At 46.2% G+C, this 26,002-nt stretch overlaps 1 protein-coding gene across 1 annotated transcript in view; it reads left to right on the top strand.

Annotated features, from left to right (window-relative positions):
- The window catches only part of LOC115476628 (suppressor of tumorigenicity 14 protein-like), a 173,401-nt gene that overhangs the window by 17,869 nt on the left and 129,530 nt on the right, over positions 1–26,002 (top strand). The window contains exons 2-3 of the mRNA XM_030213105.1: positions 18,521–18,677; positions 19,112–19,278. Coding sequence (XP_030068965.1) covers positions 18,521–18,677; positions 19,112–19,278 — 324 coding nt within the window. The remainder of the gene's footprint in view (positions 1–18,520; positions 18,678–19,111; positions 19,279–26,002) is intronic.

Here is a 26,002-nt window from a genome sequence, read left to right as displayed (position 1 = left end):
CAAGAGGGGACAGGAATAGTCTGAGGTAGAAAGAAGGGGGGGGGGGGGGAGAGAAGGACAGCAGCAGGCAAATTGCAACAGTTCAGTTTCAGGTGAAGGCCTTGGCAAACAACCAGGTCTTCAGTCTTGATCTGAAAATTTTAAATGAGGTTTCTGCATGGATATCTAATGGGAGGGAATTCCTGTGGAAAGGGATGGCGAAAACGAAGGCAGTGTGACGAGTAGATTCTAACTGAGCAAGCTTAAGGCCGGTAAGACTAGATGAAGATTAAGTGAACGGAGAAGGCGGATTGGTGAGTATGGAATAGTGAGAGAGGAGAGGTAGTGGGGTAGGCCAATCCTATGAGATTTTAATGCGAGAGCTATTAGTTTGAAAAGTATACATTGGTGAATCGGTAACCAGTGATACTTTTGTAGCAGTGGGGATACATGGTCGGAATGAGGAGCATGGCATAATATCCGAATGGCTGTGTTCTGCAGGGAATGCGGTTTTTAATGGAGGCTTGAGTACAACCTAAATAAATAATGTTGCAGTGATCTAATCTTTTAGCGAGCAAGGCAAGAAGTAAGGAGTGAAAGATTTTGGAACTGAAGTAATGATGGATTGTGCATAGTTGGTGGAATACAAAGAAACCTGTTTTGCATACATTGGAAATCTGAGAAGTGACTGATAAGTGTGAATCGAAAATGACTCTGAGGTATCTAAAAGATTCAACTAGTTGAAAAGTAGATCCAAAGAGCTGAAGGGGAACAGATGGGGTAGAAAGATCTCAATGTGAACCAGCAAGCTACAGTTTTGTCTTTATAGAGAACTAATTTATGATCAGGTAACCAGTTGGTGAAGAGTTTAAGAAGAGTCCTGGAGCGGCCCAAGGGATGGGTTGAAAGGGGTTGTGGGATAACGCAGGAGAATGTCATTCTTATAAAAGTGAAATGAAACACCCGTGAACTATATCAAAGTTGTTAAAGGGCTGAGAAGTAGATTGAAAAGAAGTGGAGACAGGATGGAGCCTTGTGGGACACCACAGGATAGAATCAAAGTGAAGCCCTAGAGGAGACCATGACAACAGTATAGGTATGGTCAGAGAGAAATGATGCAAACCATGACGTGACAGAACCCTAAATACCAAGGGAAGAGAGATGGAATAGCAAAAGAGTGGTCCACAAGATCAAAAGCTTCTGAGAGATCTAGAGAAACAAGTACCTCCTTGTGTTTATTCCATTGAGTATGGACTTCATTGAGCACAGCAGTGATAACCGTTTCTATTCTAAAATGTGATCTAAAGCCTGAATGCTTGGGGTGAAATGCAAATGAGTTTTTGGCAAGATATGGCCTCCAAAACTGAACACAATACTGCAAGTGGGCCTCACCAATGACTTGTACAGGGACATCGACACCTTTCTTCTGTTGGTTATACCTCTCTCTATGCAGCCTAGCATTCTTTGCCTGTGGCCACCGCCTTGTTGCATTGTTTTGTCACCTTGAGATCCTCAGACAATATTGCCTCAAGGTCCCTCTCCTGATCTGTACATATCCAATCTCTCTCCTCCTATATGCTACATCCCCTTTGAATTTCTGCACCCCAAGTGCATCACTCTATGCTTCATCGCATTAAATTTTAACTACCAGACCTTTGACCATTCTAATTTTTGGAGATCTCTTCTCATCAATGGTGTAGCTACATGGGGCGCCAGGGGAACGGCCACTCCCCCAAACGGAGTTCTGCCAGCGCCTATTTTGTTCTCAAGTCGTGTTGCATTGAAAATGTGCACCAGCGGAAGTCGCTCTCGCACCACTTTCACTCCCCCCCACGCCATCAACCTGGCTCAGCTTCTGCTTCTCATGGTTTCTACTCCTGCCTTTGTGTCATCTGTAAAGAGGCAAACTTTTCCTTCTAACCCTTCAGCAATGTCTCTTACAAATACAATAAACAGAATCAGCCCCAGTACCGACCCCTGAAGCACTCCACTACTTGCCTTCCTTTCCTCCAAGCAAATTCCATTTACCATCACCCTCTGCCTGTCAGTCAACCAGTTTCAATTCCAGTTCAGCCCTCTCAGCTTATTCAGGAATTTTCTTTAAGGAACCATATCAAAGGCTTTGCTGAAATCTATCTAGCGCATGTCCTTCATCCAGTTCTTTGGTCACCCAGCCAAAGAATCAATTAGATTCATTTGGCAGTATTTCCCTTTGGTAAAGCCACGTTGTCTTGGATCATAAGTACATAAGTAATGCCATACTGGGAAAAGACCAAGGGTCCATCGAGCCCAGCATCCTGTCCACGACAGCGGCCAATCCAGGCCAAGGGCACCTGGCAAGCTTCCCAAACGTACAAACATTCTATACATGTTATTCCTGGAATTTTGGATTTTTCCAAGTCCGTTTAGTAGCGGTTTATGGACTTGTCCTTTAGGAAACCGTCCAACCCCTTTTTAAACTCTGCTAAGCTAACCGCCTTCACCACTTTCTCCGGCAACGAATTCCAGAGTTTAATTACACGTTGGGTGAAGAAAAATTTTCTCCGATTTGTTTTAAATTTACTACACTGTAGTTTCATTGCATGCCCCCTAGTCCTAGTATTTTTGGAAAGCGTGAACAGAAGCTTCACATCCACCTGTTCCACTCCACTCATTATTTTATATACCTCTATCATGTCTCCCCTCAGCCGTCTCTTCTCCAAGCTGTATAGCCCTAGCCTCCTTAGTCTTTCTTCATAGGGAAGTCGTCCCATCCCCGCTATCATTTTAGTCGCCCTTCGCTGCACCTTTTCCAATTCTACTATATCTTTCTTGAGATGCGGCGACCAGAATTGAACACAATACTCAAGGTGCGGTCGCACCATGGAGCGATACAACGGCATTATAACATCCTCACACCTGTTTTCCATACCTTTCCTAATAATACCCAGCATTCTATTCGCTTTCTTAGCCGCAGCAGCACACTGAGCAGAAGGTTTCAGTGTGTTATCGACGACGACACCCAGATCCCTTTCTTGGTCCGTAACTCCTAACGTGGAACCTTGCATGACGTAGCTATAATTCGGGTTCTTTTTTCCCACATGCATCACCTTGCACTTGCTCACATTAAACATCATCTGCCATTTAGCCGCCCAGTCTCCCAGTCTCGTAAGGTCCTCTTGTAATTTTTCACAATCCTGTCGTGATTTAACGACTTTGAATAACTTTGTGTCATCAGCAAATTTAATTACCTCGCTAGTTACTCCCATCTCTAAATCATTTATAAATATATTAAAAAGCAGCGGTCCTAGCACGGACCCCTGAGGAACCCCACTAACTACCCTTCTCCATTGTGAATACTGCCCATTTAACCCCACTCTCTGTTTCCTATCTTTCAACCAGTTTTTAATCCACAATAGGACATTTCCTCCTATCCCATGACCCTCCAATTTCCTCTGTAGGTACCTTGTCAAACGCCTTTTGAAAATCCAGATACACAATATCAACCGACTCCCCTTTGTCCACATGTTTGTTCACTCCTTCAAAGAATTGAAGTAAATTGGTCAGGCAAGATTTCCCCACACAAAAGCCATGCTGACTTGGTCTCAGTAATCCATGTCCTTGGATGTGCTCTGTAATTTTGTTTTTAATAATAGCCTCTACCATTTTCCCAGGCACCGACGTCAGACTCACCGGTCTATAATTTCCCGGATCTCCCCTGCAACCTTAATGTATTCCTCTATCATGTATGTATGCACTTGAATGAAATACCATTTGTAATTCTATTGACCGGAAATGGCAATCACCACTACAGCAAATGTAAGCCACATTGAGCCTGCAAATTGGTGGGAAAATGTGGGATACAAATGCTACAAAAAAAAAAAAAGAAGGTAACTATCTTTTACTTCTGATATGACTCAATTATTTTTCCTACCACTGACTTGAGGCTTACTGGCCTATAGTTTCCCACTTCCCTGTCCCTGCTTTTCTGAAAAGGGACCACATTGCTCGTCTCTAATTCTGCAGAACCTCTCCACTGGGATAAGAGCACAGAATCTCTGTTGCCATTTAACCAAACGTCCTGAAGGTTAAAAGCTACCTCAAGGAACCATAGCACCTGAGTTATGAGGAAAGGGCTACAGAATAGCTGAGAAAAGCCTTTAATACACCATCCGTAAGGTCTGCTAAAATTATGAAAGATGCTAAAGTTGGAAGCGAGTGAAGTCACTTGAGGGAGACCTAGAAAGGTTTCTCTAATGCAGTGTGATTAGCAATGCTCCAACCTTTACTTCTATGGCTAATTTGCCTTGTACTTGTCATTATTCCTCTACTGTGCATACTTGATAAATATAGAGAGCCCATTAACAGGAATTCTTGTTTTAAACCCAGCAATATCTCCAGATTTTCCTTTTTGCTTTTTCCTGTTCTGTACCGCAGAATCTTTAATAGTGAGATTGAGAGTAAGGTGTATTACAGTATAGTTTGACCATAAATCCTACAAATTGATTATGTACCAACCTCTGATGCTACATTAACAAAAGTTAAATATAACAGCAGGTAGTGTAACGGAAATTCAGCACAAATCTAATACATACCAATTGAATTTCTGAACCTGGATTTATACAGTGCCCTCTTCCCAAAGAGAACTCCACTGTGCCTGTGGTTACTTCTGGGGTGCCGTTGATAATCATCACATTTCTGACTCCCAAACTGCAAGTAAGAACATAGGAGATGCCATGCTAAGTCAGACAAAAGATCCATTGAGCCCATGATTCCATCTCTGATGGTGGCCAGTCCAAGTTACTAGGAAGTACCCCATGGATTGATGGTCTTCACGTCCAGACCTTGAGACTGACTATTGACCATCTAGGACTGGGAGTGTAAGGCCAAGACCAAGGATCCCTTCCTTGCAGCTCACTCAGAGATAAGCAATGGTTTTCCCAATTCCACCTGACTAATAAGCATCTTATGGAGTTTTCCTCTAGGAACTTGTTGCGAACTTCGTTTTGCTATACTAGATGCCTTAACAATGTCTTTTGGCAACAAATCCCTGTTTTCAGATTTTCCTCTGGGTTGGGAGTGAATATTTAAGCCATCAGAAGAGAGTTAAGTGATTTTCATCAATTTGTTTTTAGATCTGCTACCTATTAATTACTAGGACTAAGGAACACTCCATGAAATTATTTGAAAGTATAAATAACTGTTCCTGTTCCAGGCCACGTATGATTTCTATAAGCCTCTTATCATATCCCCCCTTCCCCAGTCATATTTTCTCCAGGCTGAAGAAGCCCATTTTGTTTATTGTTTTTGTTGCCCTTCTCTAAACATTTTCTAGCTCAGGGGTCCTTTTACTAAGGTGCGCTGAAAAATGGCTTGTGATAGTCTAGGCACGGGTTTGGGGCGCGCGCCGATCCATTTTTCAGCGCGCCTGTAAAAAAAGGCCTTTTTAACATTTTTGCCAAAAATGGACATGTAGCAAAATCAAAATTGCTGCGTGTCCATTTTGTGTCTACGACTACTGTCAGCCATTGACCTAGCGGTAAAGTCTCATGTGGTACCCGGGCGGTAATGACCTATGTGCATCAAATTATTTTTCAGCCGCATGCCAAAAATGAAATTACCACAAGAGTCATGCGGTAGCTCCATTTTGTCATGCGTAGATGCTTACGCGGTTTATTAAAAGGTCCCCTCAAGTACAGCTTGCAATCTAATCAGGACAGATAAACAGGACAAATAAGGGAAATACTTAAGGAGAGAATGATAAAACAGACATGGATACTGAACAAAGGGAATAATATGGCACCTTGAGGGCTCCACAATTGAGTAGGTAAGTGATTAAAAAAAAACTTGAATCTGGGTGAACTGTGACCAAACGATCAGAAAAGAAAGAGGAAAACCAGCTGAGAACTGACCTGGTGAGAGGTAAAGAAGATAGCCAGAAGAGTCACCCATATGTGCATGATCTATCATGTGAACATTCCAGAACTCCAAATTAGAGACTTGCAAGGGAAAAGGGTTCGCGGGAATCCCGCGGAACCCGCAGGATTCCCGTGGGGACGGAAGCAGTTCCTGTGGGCTTCCCGTGGGGACGGAAGCAGTTCCTGTGGGGTTCCCGTGGAAGTGTATGCTGCACTTGCGCCACCTACCAAATTCTTTGAGTGCTGTCTCCTCCTCCTCCTTGCTTTAACAGCACAGATGTGGAAAGCCTCCATTAAGGAGGTGGTAGAGATACAAATGGTGATGAAATTCAAAAAGGCATGGGATGAACACAGAGATCTCTATTTAGAAAATGGAAGTTATAAAAAACCTAAACTTAAATGGCTGCATGTGTGTGGATGTGTTGTGTGACACTTACATGGTGACTCTGGCTGTGATGAACTAGAGCCGATACCGGGAGACCTGTACGGTCTGCGTCTCATATATGGCAATCTGGTTTTGGATGGGCTGGAGAGGGTTTAGACAGCAACTTTAGTGGCTGGAACACGAGGACAGTGCTGGACAGACTTTTACGGTCTGTGTCCTGCAAATGAGAAGATGAATAGGTTGGAGTGGGCTTTGAGGGCAACTCCAGCAGTTGGAACATAAGGATAGGGCCAGGCAGACTTCTATGGTCTATGTCCCAGAAACGCCACAGAAAGACCATAATCAAGTACATAATATCACATTCATTGTTGATTTAATCATGAATAGATAATGATTGTGACTATTGGGCAGACTGGATGGACTGATCCGGTTTTTATCTGCTGTCATTTACTATTACTATTAATCCTCTCTGCTTCTGGGCTGATGCGCAGACCTCAGCTCTGACCATAAGCATGAGCATCAGATGTCACCTGACCTACTGGCGCGTGCATGTGGTGTTCTCTTAGCACACAGTGCCAGTGAATCAGAGAAGTCTTATATGTGCGCACCAGAGTGTTCCAACTTCCGTTCCTTCCTTGCCTGCAGTGCTGCGGCTCAAACCCAGAGACTGAGCGAACTGACAGGAATTTTTTTAATGTACCATTAAATTCTTGTGGGTGAGGACAGGTTAAATTCTTGCGGGGACGGGTAAGATTCCCCGTGGGGATGGGCGGGGACGGGTTAAATTCCCTACGGGGATGGGCGGGGATGGGTTAGATTCCCTAAGGGGACGAATGGGAACAGGTTGGATTCCAGTGGGGACGGGTTGGATTTCTGTCCCCGTGCAACTCTCTACTCCAAATCTTCACCTTCCTATACAAATTCCTGCAGTACCACATCATGTCTATTCTCATGTTATGTTATGCTTATCATCTGCCAACTCCCTCAGTTTGAGATTCAAGAAGAGATACAATAAGTAAAAAAAAAAAAAAAAAAATTCTAATACAAGTGTCAGGAATTACAGAAAAGTCAAAACAACACATCTAATTAAGACTTAACAAACATCATATCTTACTAAACTCAGTAAACAAATATGTTTTGAAGCTTTACAAAATGAAAAATAATATTTCATTGACCGTAATTCTGTAGGGAGATTATTCCATAATCAGACTGCTAAAAACAAAAAAGAATGAGAAAGGAAAGCCTTAAATCTCACATACTTAATCATAGGAAAAACCAAAAGCAGCTGGTTACAACTTCTAGAAGTTGTAATTTAATATTTTCAGCAGTTGAGATAAACCCTCCGGGCGCGTGCCTTCCAAGATCTTAAAAACTAAGCATAATGCCTTAAAGTGGATCTGAGCCTGAATTGGCAACCAGTGCAGCTACCTCAACAAAAGAGTCACATGGTTGCCTTGAGATATACAAAAAATCAAGCTAGCAGCTGAATGTTGAATCAACTTAGAAGTTAAACCTAAATATAAACAATTGCTATAATCGAGTGAAGCTGAAATCGAAAGTTGCACAATAATTCTGAAATGGTCCCTCAAAAAAACCAAGAGTGCAGTAGATGCAATTGCTTCATCTTAAAATAAGCTTTCCAAACCAGGCTGTTTAATCTAAGATTCCATAGTGAGAGAGGAATCCAAAGGTATCCCCAAGACTTTAGATACCCTTTCAACAATTAGTTGAATTACATCATTAATTGGAGTAGATTGCGGAATGTTTGACAGATTAAGAGTAAACCATAACATTCAAGTCTTGTCAGCATTTAGTTTGTCATACAGAGTCCTTCTAATACAATTAATGATAGCAGAATAAATAAAACCTACATGTCTGTATCTTTGCTTGCACTTGAGAGATGAGTAATTCCTGTGGTTGCGTTAGCACCGTCCTCTTTCTTTCTCTTAGTTGAACTTTGATTTTTTCCCCCCCTTTACCAGAATCTCTTCTCCTCCAACTTACTTTCTCTTTTATTTTCGCCCACCTCCTGATCTGGCTTTACAGGATCATTTTGCCCAGTGTCTTTCTGATGTGACTATACGTTTCCCAAATTTCCTTATTCTGGTTGACTTTAACATTCACGCTGATGACCTTTCCTATCTAGAAACAAGCAGACTCCTGAACTGGGGACAAAGGGGGACAGAAGAAATGCACAGAAAATATTACAAAGAAATGGTTCAACCAAGACAGTGGCACAGCCTAGAGGTTGGAAAGCTGACAACAAGCAAAGGAATGCAACAGTACCAGATCAAGTGAGTGATCCGCCTGGTAAGTGGGGAAAAAGAGACCAACGGATGAAAACCCAAGTCAGAAAAGAGTTTCATAAAACGGCGATCGGTGTTCCATCTGCTGCAAGAGTCTCGCATAGCCTTTGGTATCATCATCCTGATCTTGTTTGACAAGGTGTCAGCTGCACCGTGCTGAGCGGGTGTGGCATAGGTCTCACTCTTTCACGAAGCTGGCTTTTTTTCTGCACATTCTCCATTCTTAATTGGTCTCAGCTGAAGTCTGCTTGGTGTATCTCTTACTTTCAGGAGTCCAGTGATAAGGCCCTTTTTCCTTTACTTGCTTAGCTGTCTACAGGTCCACTCTGCTCTATTCTTCCTTCTCCCTCCCTGTGGCTGAGTTTGCCAGTTGCTTCCTTCTTAAGATTAAACTCGTGGTAGCTTCTCTACCTCCTCCTCTTCCATCACCATTGTCAGTGCAGCTGAGTATGCCTTTGTGGCTGTTCTACCTGGTACTTCCACGTGTCTCTTGACTGAGGGGTTGGTCAGTGTCTACTTTGCCTTCATTTTTCACTAGGGTTTATATGCCTGTTAAGAAGACTACCTCCTCCTTGGACCTTTTGCCATCTGCCTGGATTTGGATTCCTATCCTTGGCCTCCTTCCATTGCTTCTCTCCATGATCTCTAATAGTCATTCTACTGGTTGTTCCTTTCTCCTGGAAGACGGCATCTGTCCGGTCCTGCCTTAAAAAGTCTTCCTTGGGTACCTCTGATCTGGCTAACTATAGGCCCATCTCCAACGTTCCAACCAAAAAGATTGTCTTTTCATCAACTAGCCCAACATGTTGAGACGTTATCTGCGTTGCACACAGTCTCTGTAGATGTCACGTCTGTGGCCGTGACCACCCTCAGACTTACCTTATTTCTGGGTGTCAGCTTCTAAGCTGGCTTCTGCCTATCCTTTCTGGAGTAGCTTTCCTTCTGTGTGCTGGCTGCTTCCAGCATGGCTCTAATTACTCCACTCTATTGCAACTGAGGGTGTTGCCTGAGTTAGCTCTACCTCTGTCTCCAGCCTTGCTCTGTTTGCTCCTCTGTGCTGCACCTAGGTATTCTAAGTCTCTCTATGTTCTATGTCCGCTCTGCCTGCTCCTTGGTTTGTGCTCCTCTCACCTGCTGGTAGCCAGAGCCAGTGGCTGCCATAGTTTGTCTTGCTGTTCCTACCCATTCCAGACTTTAGCCAAGTCCGGTCCGGTTCTTCCAGGTTGCCAGACTTGATACTATTGTTTGTGCCTGGACAGCTTCCATAGTTGCTTACTGATGGCTGCAGCTGCTCCTCAGGTGTGGAAGGGCTTTATTAATCACTTAGAGACTGCAGCCTTTGCATTGTCTAAGGTCCCTGGTGTCAGGATTGCGGGAGGTCAAAATTATTGCTGGACATACTTATACATAATATTAAACCAGCTTCTGACCTCTGATAAACTCTTCCCCCTCCCCTTCAGGAACCACTGAGGATGGCACCAAATGGTGCTCAGAGAGGCCTGATAGCCCTTTGGTTTCTCAATTACTCTTGATTAACATACCTTTTTTTCCATCTGGGAGCAGGGCTTCAGAGCAACCAAAGCCAGACAGTGAGGCTCCATGACTAGTAACTTCAAACAGGACAACCTGTGAAAGTTGTCACCTTTCCTGACTTCAGAAAGTATCTGGAGTTCTGTAAAGGAAATAACTGGGAAAGAGAGAAGTTTTTGATCTCTCTCTGCTGTTCCCTCTCAGTTCTTATTAGGTACAAAGCAGAGCTCACTAGGGTTCTCTCTCTCTCTCTCTGTCTTTCTCTGTGCAGCAGAGCACAGAGCTCAGCTTGGGGTCTACTGCCCCCCCTCTCTCTGTCCCGGGCACTTCTCTGTGTCCAGGGCACTAGGTCTCCCTCTTTCTTTCTCCCTGCAGCAGAGGGCACAGGACTCTGCTGGGCTGTCTTTGTTTCTTCTTCTTCTTTCTCTGTACACCTCCATCTTTAGCCACCAGAGCACCTGGCTCTGCTCCCCCCCCTTCTCAGACAGCCCTAGTCCAAGGTTTCTTTCTTCCTCTGAACAAACACCCTATCCTTTCTTTCTCCCTCCCTCTAAACACACATCCCAAGACAGCTTGTACCCTTTTTCCTGTACTAAGTGCTGTGAGCCAATACATATATGCAAATATAATATACTTTATATATCCAAATCCGTGTGGATTGCGTATTCTTTGGGAACCCACTGCCTCTGTGAAGTGGACCCCGGGACCAACCCTAGACAATGATAGCTGACACCTGGTATGTTAGAGTGCTGTGTGCACTGCTACCTTGTCCAGTTCAGTGTGAGTTTCTAGCTTGTTACTAGTAGCTTGGGCAAAGCTTTTCTTGTTGGCTTGTGTACAGCTTTACTAGTTCTCCTGTGTGTTGTGAGTTCCTAGCGTGTGACTAGTTAGCTTGGGCATAGCTTTGCATGTTAGCTTGTGTACAGCTTTACTATTTCTCCTGTGTTTTGCTTAGTGTGAGTTTCTAGCTTGTGACTAGTTAGCTTGGGCATAGCTTTCTTGTTAGCTTGTGTACAGATTTACTAGTTTTCTTGTGTTTAGCTTTCTGGTTTTCCCGTGTGTGTTTTCCTTTGCTTCTGGAGCTTCAGCCCTAGTCCTGTGTGCTGCCAGTACTCCTTGCTACTGGAGCTCCAGCCCTAGTCTTGCTACTTGACCTGACCATTGCCTGAACCTGACTACTCTCTGCCTGAACCCCGATACTTGCTGCCTGACCCGACTACTGCCTGAACCCCGATACTTGCTGCCTGCTGCTTGACCCAACTATTGCCGGAACCCGGACATTCCCTGCCTGTCTGCCTTGCTTTCGCCTAGGTGCCTGGGGGCATTTCTGTATCCTGATTCCTGTTGTTCCTGCTTGCTAGTTCCAGTTTTGGTTTTCCTGTAAGCCCTGCCGGCTGCCCGAACCTGAGGGCTCAACCCTCGTGGAACGGTGGCTAAGCGTAGGTGAAGCCTAGGTCCAGTTTGTTCCTGTCCAGCGGGTTCCGGTCCCGTGTGTTCCAGTCCAGTGGGCTCCACTCCAGTGGGTTCCAGTCCAGTGCGCACCCGTCCGGTGTGTTCCAGTCCTGTGTATTCCAGTGCAGAACTCCAGTCCGGGGTTCCAGTCCAGCCTTGCCTCATCTCTGCTTTGAAGGTGACCTTGCCTGCCACTGCTGCTCCATGGTAGTTGTCCATGGGCTCACAAACCCAGTGCTTCCATGGAAGAAGCCCGACAGTAGATCACTCAACAGAGACTGTTATTGCCTCCCTTCATAAATTATCCACCAGGCTTTCATGGAAGGGTCTGCTGTTTTCCTTGTCTCTCTGGATTTAACCTTGGCCTTTGACCTTGTGTCTCATTCATTGTTCCTTCAGTGTTTGTGTTCTCTGTGTAGATTGGGCATTGTGCTAATTTGGTTTGCCTCCTACCTTGCTGATCATTGTTCAATTGTGCATACTTCCAGTGGCGTAGCCAAGGGTGGGCCCAGGTGTGCCCAGGCCCATCCACTTTGGGTTCAGGCCCACCCAATAGCAGCACATCTCTAATGTGGCTGGCAGGGATTCCCAAGCCCCACCAGCTGAAAACTCCCAACTGTCCCTCCTGCATACCTTTTAAACATCAGATCTTTGCCTGCTACAAGCAGCAACTGATACATACTGTTTGCACCGGCCCTGCAGCCTTCCCTCTGATGTATTCCTGCTTATGCAGAAACAGGAAGTTACATCAAAGGGAAGGCTGTGGGGCCAACATGAGCACTGTGTATTAGTTGCTGCTCGTTGCCAATGAAAATCTGCTATTTAAAAGGGATTCGGGGGAAGGGGATGTTTGATAGACCATATGGCATTCAGGCAAGAGAGATAGAGACCAAATTACTTGTGGGACAAGGCGGGGTTCTTCTGCCCACCTATCTTGGGCCCAGGCCCACCCAAAATTGGGTGTCTGGCTACGCCCCTGCATACTTCTGTTTCAGATTCTGAACCGTATTCCCTTGCCTGTGGCGTTCCTCAGGGTTCCATACTATCATCAATATTCAATAGTTTTACCCCCCCCTTTTCTGCTTCAGAGTATGCAAATTCATTTTTACATATACATGGATGACATTCCTCTGGTCTTTACTCAAAATCCCCACACACCTGATTTTATTTTCTTCTTTGCAGGCAGGACTGGACACTGTCGATGCTTGGCTTTCTTCTCATCGTCTTTGTATGAATCCCTCTAAGTCGACTGCTCTTTGGGCCGGGCGATTTGTCCCTCTGTGGTCCCATTGGTCTGAGGGATCACAGTGTCTTTAGTGGACTCCTTGAAATATCTGGAGGTACTCTGATCCCTTTTTTTGATTCCTCAGGTGTCTGCTGTTGTCCGTTCTTGCTTCTTTTTTGTTGCATACTATTCGTTCCATTCATTCCTATGTGACATTGCTCCATGCTTTTGTTATCTGCAAATTGGACTACAGTAACATCTCTGAAGCTGTCTTCCCCTCTGCATTCTTAAATAAAAAATTCAAACTTTGCAATATACTGCTGTTCATCCCCTCTGTGGTTCTCATTATGATGATCATGTTACCCCTTTTCTTAATCAGTATCATTGATATGACCATGTTACCCCTTTTCTTAATGAGTATCATTGGCACCCTATCTCTCATTGGATCTGTTACAAGACCTTGATGCTCACCCATAAGGTGTTGTACTCTGGCACTCTTCCTTACCTTTCCTTGCATCTTGTCCCTTACCAGCTAATGTGAATGTTGCACTCTGCCTTTAGTGATTTGCTTTCTGTTTCCCCTCTTTCCAGTTCTCACCTTAGCAAAATTCGCCCTTTCCTCTCTGAGCACACCACCCGAACTCTCATCCATTCTCTCATTACCTCTCGCCTTGACTACTGCAACCTACTCCTCACTGGCCTCCCACTTTGTCATCTATCCCCCCTTCAGTCCGTTCAGAACTCTGCCGCACGCCTTATCTTCCGCTTGTACCGATATACTCATATCACCCCTCTCCTCAAGTCACTTCACTGGCTTCCGATCAGGTACCGCATACAGTTCAAGCTTCTCCTATTAACCTACAAATGCACTCGATCTGCAGTCCCTCCTTACCTCTCTACCCTCATCTCCCCTTACGTTCCTACCCGTAACCTCTGCTCTCAAGACAAATCCCTCCTTTCAGTACCCTTCTCCACCACCGCCAACTCCAGGCTCTGCCCTTTCTGCCTCGCCTCACCCCATGCCTGGAACTCCCTGAGCCCATACGCCAGGCCCCCTCCCTACCCATCTTCAAAGCCTTGCTCAAAGCCCACCTCTTCAATGTCGCCTTCGGCACCTAACCACCATACCTCTATTCAGGAAATCTAGACTGCTCCAACTTGACATTTCGCTCATTAGATTGTAAGCTCTTTTGAGCAGGGACTGTCCCTTTTGTTAAACTGTACAGTGCTGCGTAACCCTAGTAGCGCTCTAGAAATGTAGTAGAGTCAACATGCGAGTCTCATTCTCCTTTGTGGGTCCATCTCTCTGGAAGTCTCCTCCCCCTGAACTTAGGTTTAAGATTTCCTAACCTCCCTTTAAGACAGCCCTCAAGACTTTTTTTGTTCCGTGCGGCCTTTGGCAGTGGTTGATCAGGTTCTCTGGGGCCGGATGGCCAGCACGTGAGGTGCTCTGCCTCTCTCGCTCCCTCTCCATGGTTTCTCATTTGCTTTGCCTTCCTATGATTAGCTCAAGTTCCTATTTTATGAGTTTATCTTGTTGGGCAGACTGGATGGACCGTGAAGGTCTTTTTCTGCCGTCATCTGCCATCATCTACTATGTTACTATCCAGCTTATAATGGAAAGAGAAAAACGCCTATATTTCGACCCAAATCGGGAGATGGGCGTTTTTCTCACAAAGGCGCCCAAATCGATATAATCGAAAGCTGATTTTGGGCGTTTCCAACTGCACTCCGTCGCGGAAACGAATAAAGTTGACGGGGGCGTCGGAGGCGGGACTGGGGCGTGGTTATCAGCCGAGGAGAGATGGACGTCTGTAGCTGATAATCGATTTTGGGTCACATTTTTTGGACCCTTTCTTTTTCACGAACAAGTCCCAAAAAAGTACCCCAATTGCCCAGATGACCACTGGAAGGAATCGGGGATGACGTCCCCGGACTCCCCCAGTGGACACTAACCCCCTCCCACCAAAAAAAAACCACTTTAAAAACTTTTTTCCCAGCCTGTATGCCAGCCTCAAATGCCGTACCCATCTCCATGACAGCAGAATGTGTTCGATCCTCTCACAGCCTTTCCCTGGGTCAGATGTGGCTCTCGGGTGCACTACAGGGTCACATCAGCATTGCATTGTGGTAGGTGTAGGGTATTGGGCTCCGTGATTTCATTAGCTTGTGTTACAGTCTCACGATGTTGGTACTTGGTAGGCTCTTCTCCCATGGTGCTTTTCCCCCTGCCTACTAGGTCAGAGTGTGCCCTGTTGTGTTTCCTGTTGTAGTCCATGCGGTAGTGGCCATTTTTGTAAGCCAGTTTTAGTTCCCTTTCCTGTGTTAGCCACATTAGACAACTTAGTTCTTACCTTGAATGTGGCTGAAAGAGGGCATTGTACAGCATTCTGCCAGCTCTGACCTACTGCTAATCTCAGTACCAGGGAGACTCGTTGCCAGTGGGGCACAACCTCTGCAGTTAACTGTGAGTAAAGGCGGTTATTCCAATAAAGGACGTTTTCGGAGAGATTAGTCTTCAGGTGTCAACTGGTGTGCCAATGTTATACAGCAGCAACAAGTCCTAGAGGCCTGCGTGTATGCAGGTCCCTGGAGCACTTTTAGTGGGTACCGCAGTGCACTTCAGCCAGGTGGACCCAGGCCCATTCCCCCCCTACCTGTAACACTTGTGCTGGTAAATGGGAGGCCTCCAAAACCCACTGTACCCACATGTAGGTGCCCCCTTCACCCCTAAGAGCTATGGTAGTGTTTTACATTTGTGGGTAGTGGGTTTTGGGGGAGGGGGTTGGGAGCTCAGCACCCGTGGTAAGGGAGCTATGCATGTGGGAGCTTTTTCTGAAGTCCACCGCACTGACCTAGGGTGCCCAGTTGGTGTCCTGGCATATCAGAGGTGCCAGTGTACTACCAATCCTGGCACCTCCCACAACCAAATGGCTCGGATTAGGACGTTTTTGAGCTGGGCGTTTTTAGTTTCCATTATCGCTAAAAAAAACAAACGCCCAGCTCAAAAACGTCCATTTTTTCGAAAATACAGTTCGGCCCGCCCCTTCACGGACCCGTTCTCGGAGATAAACGCCCATGGAGATAGGCATATGCGTTCGATTATGCCCCTCCACGTTTCTGATTTTTGTGTATGGAATTAGTTGTAAACCACTTTGGTTTCTGTTGTTGAAAGGCAGTATATCAAGAGGGGCATTTTCGAAAGAAACATCTAAGTTGGAATTTGGACGTCTTTGTAAAACATCCAGATTCATAGGAGGGGAAAAGGTCATTTTCGAGAAAAGATGGACATCCATCTTTCATTTCGAAAATACCTAGAATGTCCTTGGATTTGGATATCTTTGCCTTTCGGCGATTTTCGAAACCAAAGACGTCCAAGTCAAAAACATCCAAATGCAAGCCATTTGGACGTGGGAGGAACCGGCATTTGTAGTGCACTGGTCCCCCTGATGTGCCAGGACATCAATCGGGCACCCTAGGGGGCACTGCAGTGGACTTCATAAAATGCTCCAAGGTATGTGATGAGCCCCCCAAAACCCACTACCCCCAACTGTACACCACTACCATAGCCCTTACAGGTGAAGGGGGCACCTAGATATGGGTATAGAGGGTTTCTGGTGGGTTTTGGAGGGATCGCTGTTTCCTCCACAAATGTAACAGGTAGGGGGGGGGGGGTATGGGACTGGGTCCACCTGTCTCAAGTGCACTGCACCCACTAAAACTGCTCCAGGGACCTGCATGCGCTGTCATAAACCTGAGTATGACATTTGAGGCTGGCAAGTAATATTTTTAATAATGTTTTTTGAGGGTAGGAGGGGGTTAGTGACCACTGGGGGAGTAAGGGGAGGTCATCCACGATTCCCTTCAGTGGTCATCCGGTCATTCTGGGCACCTTTTTGTGCCTTATTCCCTGGACTCCCTGATCTTATCTCATGGTTTCCAATTTCATCTCTATGCTGACGACACCCAGCTTTATCTCTCCACACCAGACATCACTGCGGAAACCCAGGCCAAAGTATCGGCCTGCTTATCCGACATTGCTGCATGGATGTCCAACTGCCACCTGAAACTGAACATGGCCAAGACAGAGCTTATTGTCTTTCCACCCAAACCCACTTCTCCTCTCCCTCCACTTTCTATCTCAGTCAATGGCACCCTCATCCTCCCCGTCTCATCTGCCCGCAACCTCGGAAGTCATCTTCGACTCCTCCCTCTCCTTCTCTGCGCATATCCAGCAGATAGCCAAGACCTGTCGCTTCTTTCTCTATAACATCAGCAAAATTCACCCTTTCCTCTCTGAGCACACCACCCGAACTCTCGTCCACTCTCTCATTACCTCTCGCCTTGACTACTGCAACCTACTCCTCACTGGCCTCCCACATAGCCATCTATCCCCCCTTCAATCCGTTTAGAACTCTGCTGCACGTCTTATCTTCTGCCTGGACCGATATGCTCATATCACCCCTCTCCTCAAGTCACTTCACTGGCATCCGATCAGGTACTGCATCCAGTTCAAGCTTCTCCTACTAACCTACAAATGCACTCAATCTGCAGCCCCTCATTACCTCTCTACCTTTATCTCCCCTTACGCTCCTACCCGAAACCTCCGCTCACAGGACAAATCCCTCCTTGCAGTACCCTTCTCCACCACCGCCAATTCGAGGCTCCGCTCTTTCTGCCTTTCTTCTCCCTATGCTTGGAATAAACTTCCTGAGCCCATACGCCAAGCCCCCTCCCTGCCCATCTTCAAATCCTTGCTCAAAGCCCACTTCTTCAATGTCGCCTTCGGCAACTAACCATTATACCTCTATTCAGGAAATCTAGACTGCCCCAATTTGATTGTCTGCACATTTTGTCCATTAGATTGTAAGCTCCTTTGAGCAGGGACTGTCCTTCTTTGTTAAACTGTACAGCGCTGCGTAATCCTAGTAGCGCTTTAGAAATGTTAAGTAGTAGTAGTAATAAAAACAGGTCCGGGTGAAAACGTCCAAGTTTTACTCATGGGCGTCTCTGCTTTTTTCCATTATGGGTCAAAGACATCCAAGTTTTAGGAATGCCCAAGTCCTACCTTCACCACGCCTCCGATATGCCCCCTTGAAATTTGGATGTCCTTGCGACGGACTTCAATTAGAGATGTCCAAAATCAGGTTTCAATTATACCGATTTGGGCGTGTCTGAGAGATGGACGTCCAAGTGCTGATTTATGTCACTTTTTGGACATCCATCTCTTTAGAAAATGAGCCTGCAAGTAAACTAAACTAAGCATATCTTCTATAGAATCAACCGCCAAGATGGCTGCTATTCCTTTTATACAAACACTCCCTGCGTTCAATAATGTCAAACTAATGACATACAATGTAATTCAGAGTTCAATCCTTTGGGTTCCAAGGTGGCCAACTGAAAAATCCAATGTTGTTCTTTATAGTTAAGCAGTGTATCTAAATTACAATTAAGGCTTTTTAAAAAATCTCATCCCCCTGGACCTGATTATATGTATTAAGCGTGTCCAGTCGAAATCATGTCCTCCGGGACTTGTTGAACCAGTTATTCTTATCTTTCAAAATTTAGTGCTTAGAGATTTGAAGAATTCATCCTGTTGGGCAGGCTGGATGGACCTTACATTTACTGTGTTAATATGAGGGTACAGATCAAGAAATGACCCCCTGCCTCTTGTCACAGACCAGGTTCATGCTGAGACCATGAGCTGAATTAATCTTTCTCTTCTCTCCTTTTTTTTTTTTCCCAGGCTGGACGTGGCCGCCGGGAGTCAGTAGCATTTCTCCCAAAAGTGGAAAGACCTGATAAGAGTCACTCACAAGCCAGGCTTCTCCTCATGGTGGTCATTGTACTAATAGTCATCCTCCTGGCCTCTGTCATTGGCTTCCTGGTCTGGTATTTTGCCTGTGAGTATAGGAGTGTTGCTCTTCAGAAGTGGGAGGGTGTAAAGCTTGAGGCAGGGGGCCTATACATTTTAATAAATCAAGCCTTGGCCAGGTTTTCTCTCTGACTGTTGACTCCCTGGTGACTGAGACTTAAGTAAACTTTTACTCATTTACAATGTTGTACTTCTGACAAGAAGGTGATGTCATCGGAAGTGTCTAGTGGAGAATGAGCTTAGAAAAGATATTTAAGAGTGGTGCAATTGAAATCCACACAGAACACATCCTGAGCTCCAGATTCTATTTTATCTGTATAGTAATTGTGATATTTTAGCCAGTAAACTAGGATGAGTTGCTCAGCAGACATGATACAGTTGAAGAAATCCTTAGATCAATCCCCGTGTGCAATGATTTCTATCTATTGCATATTTTGAATGCCTTTTTTATTTCTTTTAAAGTTAAACATCAGCGAGTCATATCTCCTAGCAGCACCCCAGCTCTTCCAGACCACACCAAACTGGTGTACAGTGGCTATTTAACGCTTTCAAATTTGCCCTATTCAGCTGAGCTGGAGAATGTGGAGTCAACTGCTTTCCGGGAACTTTCTGGTGCTCTGCAGCAGCTGGTGAGAAGTTTAATGTGAAATCCAGAGCAAGAGCTAGAACGCTGATCTTGCACAAGGATCTTGCTAAAACTACTGGGTCCTACTCTAGATCTGTAGTGAGGTTTCAAATATAACCACACAGAAAACAACATCCTACAGGGGGGAAAATCAGACATAAATGATGCTGGAAGATTTACATGTGAAGATTTACTTGTATCTCTATTCAAAACAAATTATACGTTCAGTGATAGTTGGTGAACATTACTTGCTTATCTGTATTTTTTGAAAAAGTATATGGGCAGTATTGAGCCAAGTATCTTGCTGATTGGCCAGATATTGTCTGTATGTTTCTAGACTGGGAGAGGAGGAGTGAGAGTGAACCAAAAAATTATCCACATAGGGCTAGTTTATATGGCGCCAAAAAAAATTAGCGCTGAAAAAAGCTCTATTCTGTAAGTCGAGCTTAAAGTTAGGAGTGGTTTATAGAATAGCTGTTATGCCCAGGAATCATGCCTAACTTTAGGTGTGGCCATGTGCACCAACTGAAATGTGGTGCAAATGTTTTTAGGTGCATATGCCCTTTATTCTATAACAATGTACATTAATTTTAGGAAAGTCCCCATTCTGCCCATACCCCGCCCATTTCCACACCCCCTTCAGATCACACAAATTTTAGATGCAGATCCCAAGCGAAAATTTTCACACAAATGCCAATTAAATCTAATTGGTGCCAATAATTGTGCTATTAATTGCTTGCTAGAAAGCCAATTATTGGTGCTAATTAGCATTTCAATTAAATGGTGCACAAATTTGCATGTGCACTTTTTGGTGACTTTTATAGAATTAGGAGGATAGCGGCAGTATTCAGTTGCTATCCATGTAACTTATATGTTTGATTCAGGCCTAAACTAACTGACTATACTATCCACATATTCACTGCCACTACTTATATCGGTTTTCTTAACCCCGTCCTCGGGACCCACTAGCCAGTCAGGTTCTCAGGATACCTATAATGAATATGCATGAGTTGAATTTGCATGCATTACCTCCATTGTAAGCAAATCTATCCTGAGAACCACTGACCGATATAAATGGAAGTTACCACTGTGGCTGGTTACTTTGCTGGGTTAATAGTGACCCTATTTTGTGTGTGTGTGTGTTTGTTTAAAATTAGATCCTTTTTTATTGTATGACTTTCAAAAGAGAAAGCTGATGGGGAACGAGTTCATCTGATCTGTCCATATCCATTCTCTCCTCCCCCCCGCCACTCCCATGTAACTCTCTTCAGGGCTTAACTAGCCTCATAGTAGAAGCTTTTCTTATGTCTCTATTTGGCTGTGCTACAGATTAACTCTCATGTTTCTTATCCTGTTGCTGCTGATGATGAAGTGTTCCTCTGGCAAACATTTCTCAGGTTTGCTCCCATAAAATAAATTTCTTTTAGGTCTTGCGGGCACAACTGGGAGCTTTGGGACTGTCATGCCACCCTATGGGGCTCCTGGCTATTGAAAGTGAAGACCATCTTTAGGCCCCTTTTGGTTTTTAGACTTTTCTCTGTGCTCTTCAGTGAACCTTACAGCCATATTGGATTTTGAGATTATTCCAATAGAAAAAAAATTAGTGAATTAGTTGTGCAGAAACAAAAATGCAACCAGCCACAGCAACAGTGGTTTCCTCACTCTCAGAGCCCTCTTAGTATACTCCTTGCAGACCCCTCTCCCCTCCCCAGGCTATGGGTTCCCTTGGTATCTCAATTTGAACACAACTTGAGTCTTCCTTTCTAATTTCCATCACCTTGTTTTTATTCAGCATGTTCTCATGTTGTTAATTTCCATGAACTTAAGCAGACTTAATATGGCAACGATGCTATTTAGCCAGCTCTTTTCCAATGGCTGATCCCTTAGAGGTTAGACCCCTGGAATGAGCTTCCCTGCCAACAGGAGTCTCCTAACACTGTTTCTAAGCCCTATCCCTCTCTTGAGCTCCAGGGACCTCGATCTTGGGTTCTGGACTACCTGAAGGGAGAGAGCTTGGGTATTTCTGAGCTATTCATGTAGATCAGTGGTTATCAAAGGAGTTCCCAGGACACACCTAGCCAGTCAGGTTTTCAGGATACCCATAATGAATTTGTAACCCTTGTTTGCCTGATGAGCATTAGGCAGGTTACTTTGAATGGTTTTTTTTAAAGACTGGTTTGTGGGGCCAGGGCCAGAGCCAGCAATTTGGAAGGCACAGTAAATCCATTCATTTAGCATCCTTCATCCAATAAAACAGTCTAGGCTAGAAGGTGCAATTCATCTAAAGGGATTTATTTAACTTGGATGGCAAAAAGGGGTAAAGTGCACAGTTTGAAATATAACTACACTCACAAGTAAGAAAGAGGTATATACCACACTTAGGGGCTCGTTTTCAAAGCACCTAGACTTACAAAGCTTATTTTCGAAAGAGAAAAACGCCTATAGTGCGACCTAAATCGGGAGATAGACGTTTATCTCACAAAAACGATTAAATCAGTATAATGGAAACAAAACTTTAAGTGCGTCCGTTTCGCTCGTACGCTCAGATACAAACGCCCAAATAAGGGGCGTGTTAAGGGCGGTGTTACGAGGTGGGTGTCTACAACATATAACGGATAGCGAAATGACTTAGGGTGGGCGCGAACATGGGCGTCATTGCTTAGACCCGAAATAAAAGCGACCAGAGCAAGGGGGGAATCGTCTTTAGACCCATTAGCGATTGTGTGGAGTTGGAGAGTGGCGCGATCGGTGTTGGGAGAGCTGAATTGGTGGTTGCAGAGAAAGCTGAGTGTGTGGAGTATCTGTAACGTTTGTCTGTCTGCCCTAGTCGGAACGTTGTCACCCTCACCTGCCTCTTTTGTGTCTTACCTTTTGACCTTTCCCTACTCCTCCTCCTTGCTCTATCGGTCCCTTCCCCTTCCCTTCCCCCTAGCCCTCTCCATTCACTGTTCCCAGGTGTATATTGTATTGCCTGACTTCCCTTTGTCTCTGTGTTCCCTGTACTGTTTGGGGAGTGACTGGCCAGAGGGTGTGTTCGGAGTGAGATTCTGTGTGCTGCTGTTGTTTCAGTACTACTACTAATACTTGCACTGGTGGGGAAATGGATGCACTAAATTCACTGGTGGCTTCCATGTTAGAGGAACAGGCCACACACCGCAGGAGGTATTCACGGCCACGAGTGTTCAGGCCCCGCACCACCTTCCTACAACTCACTGACCAGCAGTGTCTGACAAGGTTCAGGTTTGATAAGGCGACCATTGTGCAGCTTTGTGAGCAGCTGAAACCCCTCCTTCAGCCCCAGACCCCTAGGAATAACCCCATCCCTGTCCACCTCAAAATCACTGCCTCTCTCTCTGTCCTGGCCACTGGGAGTTTTCAATCCGTATTAGCTGCTAACACAGGGCTCACCCAGGCTTCTATTTCACACTGTCTCACCCAGTTCCTGGATGCCTTTCTAACTCACACCTCTCACTACATCACTTTCCCCACCACCCCCCAGGCCCTGCACAACAACATGGCCGCCTTCTATGCTGTTGCTAGATTCCCCTCGGTCATAGGTGTGATTGACTGCACACACGTCCCACTCAGACCCCCCCTGGCCACACGAAGCCACCTACAGAAACAGGAAGGCATTTTATTTGATGAACATGCAAGTTGTGTGTGATGCCCAGGGGGAGATATTAGACGTGTGTGCCAGGTACCCCGGTTCCACCCACGATGCCTACATCCTACAGCACTCGGGCATCTTCCGCAGGTTTGAGCGAGGGGAGTTCACTGGTGGATGGCTACTAGGTAAGTGCAACATGGATGTACCCATACTATATCTCCTCCACTGGGCAACCCTCTGCCCTGCCTTCCTCCGCCTCACTCCACAACCCACTATCCTAATCCCCCCTCCCCCCCCTGTACCTGCTCCAAGCAATACACACTCATCTATCTCATTCTGCTTCTCTCCAAAGGTGACTGAGGCTACCCACAGAGGACATGGCTCATGACCCCCATGGTGCATCCACAACCAGGGGCAGAAGAAACCTACAACAGGAGGCATCGGAGCACACGGGGGATCATTGAGCGGACCTTTGGCTTCTTGAAAAACCGGTTCCGCTGTCTGGACTGGTCTGGAGGAGAGCTGCTCTACAGTCCAGAAAAGGTGGCCAAGATCTTTGTGGCTTGCTGCATGCTGCACAATTTGGCCGAGCGCAGAGGACAGGCCCTCCCAGAGGAGCCACAGCCACCAGAGGAGGCCCCAGATGAGCAGGAAGAGGAGCCCCCTCCACCCCCAGCCCACAGAGCAGAGCTCACTGCTTACCAGCTTGGCATCAGAGCCAGGCAAAGACTCATAGAAACAAGTTTTGTGTGAAAGTAAGTGCACATTTATTTGTAATACTCACATAAGTGTTACCATCACATCACACCCACCACCACCACCACCCACCAACCCTCACCCTCCAGCATGTGCCATCACTTTCCCCGTCCCCTCCCCCGTCCCCTCTTACCCCTCCCACGGACTTCCTTTGCAGCTGGTGCTGCAGGGGAAGTCTGTTCAGACTCCTCCGATGGGCTACTCCCACTGTCCTCCGTATCCACACAGCAGCCTGCGGCTTCGGCTGCGCTGTGGAAATCCGGCCACCTTGTTGGCTGTAGCCTGGCCACAGGACCCAGAATGGGAGCTGGATTGGTGGGTGCTGCACTAGTGGCTGCGGAGGCGCCCGATCTCAAGGCCCACCTCTTAGCTGGTGGTGGTTGCTGCCCACTGGAGGAGGAAGTGGATGGCAGGTCTTGCTGCACCACCACCGGTGGAGTAGGTGCTGTGACCTGAGGGCGCAGGCCTTCAATGCTGTGCTGCAGCTGTTGCAGTTGCTGGAGCACCTCATGGTGGGCTTGGCGCTGCGCCTGGAGCAGTTCCTGGTGGGCTTGGCGCTGCGCCTGCAGTGCTTCCTGCTGCAGCTCTAATTTTTGCTGCCGGTACTCCTCCAAGCCCACATTGTGCCGCAGCAAATCAGTGGCCAGCCGCAGGAGTTGCCTCCTTTGGCTGGAGGGCCTCTGGCGAGGAGCTGGCCCCTATATGCATCCTCCGCATCAGAAAACTCAACCGGTGGTGGAGGTGCTGCCTCTGCCGGTGGTGCTGGTAGAGGTTGGGCCTCTAGTGCTGGTTCTGCTGCTGCAGGTGGTGGAGGTAGAGGCTGCACTGGTGCAGGTGGTGGTGTTAGAGGCTGGACTACTGCTGCTGCAGGTGGTGGCGGTAGAGGGTGCTCTGGTGCAGGTGGTGGAGGTAGAGGCTGCAATGATGCAGGTGGTGGTGGTGGTAGAGGCTGGACTGCTGCTGCAGGCGGTGGAGGGTGAGGCTGTCCTGCTGGTGTAGGCCTTTGTTGTGATTGGAGGCCACTAGGGCCAGCCTCATCAGAGTCATCACCTGTATAGCACAAGGGTGAGGAAGTGTGTTGGTGAAAATAACCCACTTTTGTCTTTCAGCATTCATCTACATAGCCCCACACTTTATGACACTGCAAAGAGATGGTGAGGAGGATTGGGTTTGAGACCCATGTGAACGACAGCCCCACAGGCAGCTGGGTACAGCTGGTGGACGGACAGCCACGACAAGGACACCGCTCACAACTTTGTGGACCCGGACAAGCTGTTTGTTGTATATTAGTTAAAGTGAAGGACATTTGAGCGTGTCTTGTGTTACTACTGACTTGGTACACTGCCTAGAACTGCTTTATGACCCCGATTACAGGCTCCTTAAGTTGCATGCATATGGCCCACACTAACTAAAGCACAAAGGTGACAGAAGGAAATAGGCACAGTTTGGTGATGATGGGAAAATAGGAGGGAGTAGGGAAGGAAGAGGCCCAAAGTTGTGCCACAGAATAGAGTAGTAACCTACACACACCCATAGGATAGGAGCCAAGTGTAAAGTATTATTGGGGGTGCTAAGCCCAGTGCAAATAAGCCCTCCCTGGACACCTACATGATATTTCCTCAATATTGGGGGTGCTCAAACACCCACTGAGTCTGCTCCTATGACACACATTAATACTACCACTACTCAGACACCTTACACTGTAATTAAGCTGCACACACAGGACAAGTAAGAGGGAAGCCAATGACTACGGTAGGAATAGAGAGTAAGGGTACAGAGCAACTGAGTAGGGGGTAGGAGGTGAGACACCATCATAAAGGTGGGCGTTTATTCCACATACTCCTCCCCCACCTCCCTCCTCCCCCTGGCCCCAACTTGTATAACACAGTGTAGTGCAGCACAACAGATATCCCAACATCATAATGGACAACCTACCTGAGCCCTCAGGCTGGGCCGAGGTGTCAAGGGACCCGATCCCGTGGATGCCCTCCTGGGGTAGCAGGGCGTGGACCATCAGCTTGTAGGGTGAGATAAATAATACCTAGGGCAACAGGTACCCACAGATTACTTATACCAAGATTCCCTGATGCATAAGTCTGCCTAACAGACTCACTAGCTCTGTCTAGGGTGAGATACAGGAATCTTGCTTCTGGCACCTCTCCAGGTGTGTTGGTGTGTAGAGTGAAAAAGAAAGACACAGCTGATAGATATATATATATATTAGCTTTATTATGGATAAGAAAATAGAAATACTCTGCGCTAGCTTATGCAATAAAAATATCCCTTACTGATATGAGCACTACCAAAATATATTGTCTATACTACACTCTGATTATCCTGAGACTAAGTACGGTAATGATTAGAA

Source organism: Microcaecilia unicolor, chromosome 8 (assembly GCF_901765095.1).
Source record: "Microcaecilia unicolor chromosome 8, aMicUni1.1, whole genome shotgun sequence".
Classification (NCBI taxonomy): Eukaryota; Metazoa; Chordata; class Amphibia; order Gymnophiona; family Siphonopidae; genus Microcaecilia; species Microcaecilia unicolor.
This window is presented reverse-complemented; position numbering and strand designations above follow the sequence as displayed.